Source organism: Antrostomus carolinensis, unplaced genomic scaffold (genome assembly GCF_000700745.2).
Source record: "Antrostomus carolinensis isolate BGI_N321 unplaced genomic scaffold, ASM70074v2 scaffold3251, whole genome shotgun sequence".
Lineage (NCBI taxonomy): Eukaryota > Metazoa > Chordata > Aves > Caprimulgiformes > Caprimulgidae > Antrostomus > Antrostomus carolinensis.
The window spans coordinates 31032-40003 of NW_010291808.1; the positions used below are offsets into that span (position 1 = coordinate 31032).

The 8972-nt window shown below is 38.3% G+C and overlaps 1 protein-coding gene across 1 annotated transcript in view; it reads left to right on the forward strand.

Annotated features, from left to right (window-relative positions):
- TARBP1 (tRNA guanosine 2 -O-methyltransferase TARBP1) overlaps positions 1-6089 on the forward strand; it is a 37037-nt gene extending 30948 nt beyond the window's left edge. The window contains 6 exon segments of the mRNA XM_010176713.2: positions 3-52; positions 1446-1617; positions 1866-2057; positions 3022-3146; positions 4292-4428; positions 5718-6089. Of these exon segments, the coding sequence (XP_010175015.1) occupies positions 3-52; positions 1446-1617; positions 1866-2057; positions 3022-3146; positions 4292-4428; positions 5718-5883 (842 nt within the window). The 3' untranslated portion in view covers positions 5884-6089.
- The last annotated feature ends 2883 nt before the right edge of the window (positions 6090-8972 follow it).

The window sequence follows — 8972 nt, forward strand, 5'->3', positions numbered from 1 at the left end:
AGATCATTTCTTCTTTGCAACATTTCACCCACTTGAGGATTACAGTCTAGAGGCAAGTCTGAGACTATTGCTGATCAGTATATTGGCATAGTTTGACAACTATATTTTTAACTTTCTATGTTCTAACTTAGGATGAATAACTATCAACTACTATTCATATAAAACCCTGTAAAATTACTTCACCTAAATTATGATAGATTTTAGATGTAAGACTGCAGCTTAGTTCTCTAGTTCATACTGTGTTAAAAACCTGAGTCAGTTAAGAATGAGGTATGTGATGAATGTGCCCATCTGTGTGGGAGAGTTAATCAGGTTTTATATTTGTGGCTGGAAAAGTTACTTCTAATAACTGAAGAACATCTGCTTAATCACATGTAGTTTGTTAGGATTTTTGAGACTTCTCCTGTTCTTAGAAGTGACTTGAGGTTGCTTAACTAAATTGTTACTTAATGTGAATGGGATACAGATATGTATAACTCCTAGAGCATCTTTTTCAGCTGTCCTTTTTGCCATAGCTTGAATAACTGAGAACTGAGTAAACACAGAGGAAAGGCAAGCAAAAATAAGGGTGCAGATAAAAATGAGAGACAGAGGAACTAAGCTGAAAATAGAAGACAAACATGAATGTGAAAAGGAGTATATGGGTTCTGGCACAAACAGTACCATCTTTCATAGGAGGAATTTCTTTCTTTTTTTTTTTTTTTAACTGTTGTTCTGTGAAACTTTTTGTGAATGCTTAAATACACTGGATGTAACAGCAAAATTCGGAAGTAAAAACCCTGAACAAGAGGTAAAAAAAAAAAAAAAGGCAAAGCTAATATTTGTTAAGTATTTAAATGTATTGAGGCAGCATCTTCACCTTCATGTTGAGCGTGCATTGGGATAAACAAAATATCTGGGTTTTAAACTCTGCATCTTATTCAGCATTTCCCTTGGGATGTGTGTTTGCTCCTCCTTGATCGGTTGTGGTTAGCTGTACTGCTAGTGCTGAGTTGCATTTTACCACTAAATTTTCATGCTTTTAGCTATATTCCTTTTGACATCAAATCAGTGCACATTCTTTACTAGTAAAGTTCATAAGGGCATCTGAAAACACCTTAGTGTTACTCATAAAACATTTTCACAAGACCTCTGTGCTGAGAAGCATAGCAGTAATTCTTTGCTATTCTAGAATTTCAGAACAGTAGTCAGTGCAGATCCTTAAAAAAGGTCTGATCAGAGAGAAGGAGAGACTAGATTTATGAAAGTTTGGGATAGCACTGTATGTAAAGTGATTAATATTGAGGGATATGTTAGTAAGTTATATCAAGTGCCAAGAAAAACAAGTATTAAAATAATAGAATGCTAGATAAAAGATGTGTGCAGTAAAATTACCAGAGATTTATTTATTATCTGTTTTGCTTGTTTTAGTGGTGCTCTCCTAATAACTCTGTGTTACAATGCAGACAATATTTTACACTCTTCCCCGCCTTTCGGAACTTGCTGAGGATGAATGGATCTCGCTTTCTAAATTTGACAGATTCACTGACATTCCTTTGCCACCAACATTTCAGTGGTATCATTCTCGAACAGAACTTCTTGATCTGAAACCAAGTGACTGGTCTCAGCAAGACATGGGTAAAATATAGCTCATCTATATTAAATATAATTATTTGTATGTAGTAGCTGTATACATCTGTACTCAATCTGATCTCTGTGGGGTTTGGCTGAAGTAGCCTTGTATCTATGCGAGCAGAGTATATACCATAAAATAATAGTAGATGACTAATGGTGTCTACAGTATTACCATTTTGATAATCTTCTTTACTGAACCAGTAATTTCACTACTGCTTGCATATCCATCTGACTCATATTTGTTTTTATAGGTTCAAATTCAGTTGAAATGGATAGCCAGACAGAATGGACTGATGTTCAGAAAAAGATCATACCTTGGAAGAACAGTACTCCTAGTTTAGACCTGGAGATGGTATTTCAGGATCGTGCTGCTAAACTTGGTAAATCAAACAGCAGACTGATTGTGGTAGCTTCACTTATTGATAAACCTACCAATTTAGGAGGTAAGGTTGACTGCACATTTTTAAACTTTTATTTTAGACTTTAAAGCCCACTTGGATAATAAGAATGAATTTCATCTTATGTTGATAATTAGAAAATTATTTAAGTACTGCCCAGAGAAATAGATAATTATCCTGCAAAAAAGTGGTAACCAAAAGAAATACTACCTGCTTTAAAAGAAAGGGTCTTGTGTAGTTATATATAAAAAAGAGTACTTGCACATAGGATGCATTATTTAAATAAAACTTTGCTGTAAATCTTGCCCAGTTTCTTACTGTTTTTATATTCTTTGTTACATTTGAGATTTTCAAATATTTATGCAGGTAGAGGAAATAATTTGGTTTTGCTTTTTTTTCCCTATAACAATTAAACCAATTCTAGTATACCTGCTCGATTCTCATGACTAGACAGGAAAGCGCCTGTTCCTGATTAATTTTCCTTTACAATACTGTGCAAGCTGTGATACAGTATATCCTGCAAAGACTTTATTGCACTGTGCTTGCTGTTTTCAGCAGTTTAGATAACTGCAGCGAGACTGTTAATGAAAAATAAGCCCACAGGCTGCTGCTGTCTGAGTTGCAATGCTGTAATGCGTCATTCACTCAAGCCTGGTACTGGTTTAGGGCTTAAATGTGTGTGTGTGTGTGTCCATCCAACCCTGCCGAGGCTTTTACACTAACCCATTACTTTGTGTAATTAGTATTGTAGAAGCATGTTGTCAGAGTTAATGCTTTTCTAATTTTTATCTTTCTTGCTAAGTTACAAAACATTTTTTTTTTTTTTGATAAATCATATGGAACAAGGTGTGACTTGAAACAGACAGAAGAAACACCTGAAACTGATTAAAAATAGAGGACTAAAGTGACCGTTTCTCTTTCAAATTCTTTGTCCTTTTTCACTTGCTAAAATGTTCTGGCTTGGTGTTTATTTCCTGCACAAAAATCACTTTAATTCTTCTATTTGTAGGTTTATGTCGTACAAGTGAAATATTTGGAGCATCTGCACTAGTGGTCGGCAGTCTTCATTATATACAGGATAAGCAGTTTCAGCATCTTAGTGTTTCTGCAGAGCAGTGGCTCCCCCTTGTTGAGGTGAATGGAAACATTTTAGTAGCTAAAGAAGTGTGGGGTATCTCTTCAGTTTGCCAGATGCATAGTTCAGAGTCTTGCTTTTTTTCTCTTGCGAAAGTGAACTTTTTATTTAACAGAAGCTCCCACTGTTATCTCTGAGACTTAATCTTGAGTACTTTGGAGTAAACTTTGGGTCAACCTCATAAAAAATAATTTTAAAAATACTTTTAATTTCTTATTGCTGTGATAAACTGATCATGTGAGCTGTCATTGCTACTCTGTGTTTTATAGTGGTGCATTGGAATTTAATTTTTATTTATAAAAGTTGAATAACATTTATTTTGCTTGGTCCATTGCTTTTGATAACTTAATGGGGATAATCTTTGAGTTTGCCTGCAGCTAACTTGTGCCAAGCTTTTAGGACCTAGTACTAGCTAATAAAAATGAGGATATCAACCTACATGTTTAGTGTTTGGTAGAAAATATGTTTGTGATAATTTTATAATAATCTGGTTTTTAAGATCAGCTTTAAGTCATCTGAAAAATTAAGTGCAAATTTTTCATTTTTTTCCCCCATAGTGTTTATTTTCAGTCTATTAAGGTTTTTCTTCAGAACAAGATAGCTGTAGTGTGTTTTGCCTAAAACAGAATGCTGATTGATGCATGTTGTTGTGCCTAATCTCTGTACGGAAGTGTACTGATGATAAAAGTTTCTGTTGCGTGAAGAAATTGGCATTTAATACAAGCAAGTGGTTTAGAGAGTAGGATGAAGAGGACTAAGCAGTTCTTCACTGCAAGCTATCACAAGTTGTAATGCAGGCATTAAGGCAACTCAGCTTCAATATTGCCTGTTGTGTTGTTTTGGGAAGGGGTTCCAGGTTAAATAACAACTATGCACCTTGTCCCTGTCCCTTGTTACATTCAAATGTAAGGCTTGTAGCCATCAGAAGCATAGAAAAGCCTTTGTTTGTTGTATTTGTGGAGTACATTTTTGTGGTGTTACTTAACCTTTTGTGCTATTGCTGAAGAGCTTTTAAAATGGTAAGCTATGTACATGGACAATCTTTGGAGATGAAAGTCATTAATGAATTTTTACAGTAACTTCAGAAGTTTACAGATGGCAGTATTAAAATATTTGTATATTTCTCTCTACTTTTGATGGACAGGTGAAACCATCTCAGCTTGTTGATTATTTACAGCAGAAAAAAACAGAAGGCTACACTATTATTGGTGTGGAGCAGACAGCTAAAAGTTTTGATCTTACAGAATATTGCTTCCCAGAGAAGTCACTATTACTGCTGGGGTAAGAACACACTCTTTTGTAAATCTACTTCTTCCAGTCCATCCCTTCTACTAGTCAGAGTTTGGTCATATGAAAACCAAGTGACCCTGGTAAAGGTGGATTTAGAATGGGAAGTGATTATGGAAACAGCAGAGCTTGGCTTTGTGTGCCAAGGAGTGGGAGGTATCAGTATCTACTCCTGAACGATCCTTCTCATATTTAACCTATCCCTATGCTACAAGTCCTTTTTTAATGGGTGGAGGTAGCAAGAGCATGGATTATAGTTTTCCAGGTGTGATAGAGATATCGTCTGTCCACATGAGTAATATGGACCCTGTATGTGTGGGCTGTGGTGTGCTCAGCATGGAGGGCTGCCCGTTTGCCCTGCTTAACTGGGTGGAGTGTGAGCACATGTAGCTAGGAGATGCTTTAAAAATTAAGGATGAGGCACAGGAGGAAGTAGCAAGTTTTTGCAGTACAAGCAGAGGCTGGGATGACTTCAGAGAAAAGCGAAAATCAGTTCCTATAAGCAGGGAAGCCTCAGCTGTGGCAAAGGGGAGGCTACTTGAAGAAATTAGAGTAAGGTGCCCACGAGGTAGAAAGCTGCTGGAATTGCTGGGCCACTGACTGAGACCAGGAGGAAGGGCCTGTCTATCCTTTTAGGACAAAGTGGGCAGAAATACCTGTGTTTCAAACCTTCTTAGATGTAGCTTGTCTTCAGAATGTAGTTCATAATCACTTTGTTGTCTTCTAATTAAAAACATAGTTTTAATTACTGATAACCTTTGGTATCTTCTGATGTGCTCATTCTGAAGAGGGGAAACATTTCCAGTTCAAGGCTTTGATCAGCCTTAATATTCCCTCATACCAAGACCTCATTGAATGTAACGTGGGCAGTTGAGCTTCCTTGTGGTGCCAGCAGCTTCGTGCCATATCTTTTAATCTATAGCTGCTTATTTTGCTATATATGGATAGTTTTAAAATAAAGGCAGAGAGGGAGTCCTTAAGTTGGCTGCTCAGCTATTGCTGGACCAGTGAATTAAAGGTGGAGTGCTCTAGCAGTTTTCCTACAGCACAGCTTAGCCAGGTCTCTGATGTTTTCTTTGTATCTGTAATGTATTATTGCTTTTCTAAAACACAAACAAAAAAAACCCAAAATCACAAACAAACAAACAAAAAAAACCCCCACAAAACCAAAAAACCCAAAGAAACAAAAAAAAATGTTTTGATGTTGTTGTGACTTTTGCATCTTCTGCTTTCTGGAATACTTGTCTTTTCCCAGATATAAGTTACTGCTTTTTCTTTACTAGGAATGAACATGAAGGGATCCCAGCAAACCTGATTCACCATCTGGATGTCTGTGTGGAAATTCCTCAGCAGGGTATTATTCGATCACTTAATGTTCATGTAAGTGGGGCTCTGCTGATTTGGGAATACACGAGACAACAAGTGATCAAGCAAAAGCAACAAAAATAACTTGACAAGAGTTTTGTGCCTTATAGTACAGCTGAGTGACTTTACTATGGTGCTACAACGTGAAATTCAGAATAGATGAGCTACACACTCAGGGTGAATGAGTATTCTGAATTTTGCATGTTTTGCTTTCTTGTAGTTCAGACTAATTTTTAAATGCCTTACTAATACTTTATCTCCTGAAATAAAACTGGTGCATTGGAAATAAATACTATTTATATTGCATGTGGTGTGTGTGACTTTTCTATTAGAATTATCAGCATAGTACCATGAACAATCCCAGCCTCACAAAATGGGATTTTCACTGCAGTTACTTTGATTGTGATGACCATGCTTGAATTTGAAGTACTGCCTTCCTACAATCACAACTGAAACTTACTGTAGCCAAAATGTTTAACGCCTCCAGCATCTAAATATACTGGGTTATATATTTTTTGCAAGATAGAGTCACATTATTACAATAAATGCTGCCCCTTTGCCAATGGGGTCAAGTTTACTAATCCTGCTGTAACCAGTCTGTATCTTTACCATACTGATGCAACTCCATTTAATCAAAACCACTAAATTATACAAAAGGCCATCATGTGGGAATCATGATAAATAACTGCCCTACTTCTACTAGCAATACTGCTTGAAAACTGACTGTTCTGGCTAATGTAAAAATTCCTATTGCTTATAAAAATAAGCATACCTAAAATATGTAAATTACATATGCATTAGGTCTTCTGATGCCTGCTGTTTTATAAACTGATGTCTGACTTACACTGTATTTTAAAATACTTGGTAAATGACAGATACAAATTACATTGTACCACCTCCTTTTGACAAGGAGGGGAACGGGCAGTGGGTTGGTTGTTGTTTTTTTTTTTTTTTTGTTAAGGAAAAGCTAGTTCACTCATTGAAAAACAATTTTATTGTTCTCTTTAGAATATGTACATCACACTTAAATAATCATTTATTTCTGTGAAACAATTTGGCTAATTATATGTTCAAAATCTTAAACTTGTGAACAGCCCTGCACCATATTTCTTGGACTTACACTCATGAAAAAGCTGTCCACTGCCATCTTTTTTGAGCAGACACATGAGACCTTGCAACAAGAAAGGCAGCCTGCATTTCAAGGAGATGGTCAGGTTCCAGTTTTTGAGTTTAAGCAGCTTCTGTTGCCTTCTCATGCTTCTTCCTCCCATAGTTCTTGTCACTAGATTTTGAGAGCAGAGTACCTAAGACTTTCCAGCAGTTTCTGGAGGATGATACCCTTCTGTTTCAAGCTTTCTTTTGTATTTTAAAAAGTCTCTTCTTTTGTCAAAATGTTTAACCTGTTTAAAAAGAGAAAAGATGTTCATCAGAAGAAACCCTCAGAGAAAAGAGCTTTGTGCATCACAAGAAGACTAAGGACTAAACAATCTTTGATCATTGAATTGAAGGAGGATTTTAACTGAATACACTAGTTAGGAGTTTCTCACTCTGTTGAAGCAGAAGACTATAGGTGGGTTGGGGGGTGGGGGTTTTTTTTTGTGGTTGTTTTTATAATTTTGAAAGTAAACTCCAGTTTCCTGTCAGACCACTGCCATCTAATAAAGTATTCTATCACTTTGCTATTTTCACTGCTGTGAACAGAGATTGTTGGTAATACAAAGATAAGTCCACCAGCTTTTCTAGTGTCACAGACTACGTGAGCTCTGAATTAACATTGCCTACAGACACTGATGTGCAGATGAAACCACCATAGCTAGAGATGACAGAACTGCAGTGTTCAAAGTGTAAGTCCAGCAACTGTGAATGTACCTGGTTTTTGAACTGATCTCTAGCTCCAAGAGGAACTGTTCAGCCCCTCAGACACTGCTGTTATTAAAGGCAGTGCCTATTAAAAAAGTTAAAATTGTAGGTTGGTCTTAGGGAACTAAAAAGTACAAATAAACATGTAAACAGATGGTTTACTGTGAAATTACACAGCATGAGGAAGGGTATTTTTACATACAAGAATTTTGATTGCAGCCTGGAAGGCAAACTATCCTGAGCTGCATCAAAAGAGTGGTGGCCAGCAGGGTGAGGGAGGTGATTGTCCCCCTCTACTCTGGCCTTGTGAGGTCCCATCTGGAGTACTGCGCCCAGGCCTGGAGCCCTCAAGACAAGATGTAGAGCTGTTGGAGCGGGTCCAGAGGGAGCCGTGAAGATGATCAGAGGGCTGGAGCACTTCTCTTAGGAGGAAAGGTTGAGGGAGCTGGGCTTGTTCAGCTTGGAGAAGAGAAGGCTCTGGGGAAACCTCATTGTGGCCTTCCAGTACTTGAAGGGAGCTTATAAACAGGAGGGAGAGAGACTTTTTACGTGGGCAGATAGTGATAGGACACGGGGAAATGGTTTTAAACTAAGAGAGGGGAGATTTAGGTTACATATGAGGAGGAAATTTTTCACCCAGAGGGTGGTGATGCACTGGAACAGGTTGCCCAGAGAAGCTGTGGATGCCCCATCCCTGGAGGCATTCAAGGCCAGGTTGGACAGGGCTCTGGGCAGCCTGATCTAGTGGCTGACAACCCTGTCCACAGCAGGGGGGTTGGAACTAGATGATCAACCGTAAGGTCCCTTCCAGCCCAAGCCAGTCTATGATTCTATGAAGAAGATGCCAGATGCTAGTCTTAAGATGCCACACAGCTGCAAGCCCTGCATCTCACCTCCCCTCCATATTAGCCTTTCTTCTTCAGTAATTTCTGTGCAGCACTAAAAGCTTCCGCGTATCTTTTCACAACTTTTTTTTTTTTTTTTTAAATTAAACAATGAACTTGTATAGTTGTGTATTCGTCTGAAAGTCTGAGGTTACAGTTTCTTTTCATACTTTATATGACTGTCCATAGCTCCCGGGCCAGGCAGCGGTCGGTCCGCCCAGGAGCTTTACTTTCCCAGCAAGGCTGAAAGCCTGCAAACCAAGTTACGCCTGACAAGGTCTATGGGGCTCTATGGGGCCCTGTGAGACTGCACGGGTTCTGCGGCCCAAGCAGCTGGAGGTAAGCAAGCCTCATCACGGGTGGGTGCTGTCGCTACCGCGCGTGGGCTCGGTACGGGCTCCGGGGGCCGCTCACCCACTGCTGCGGGCA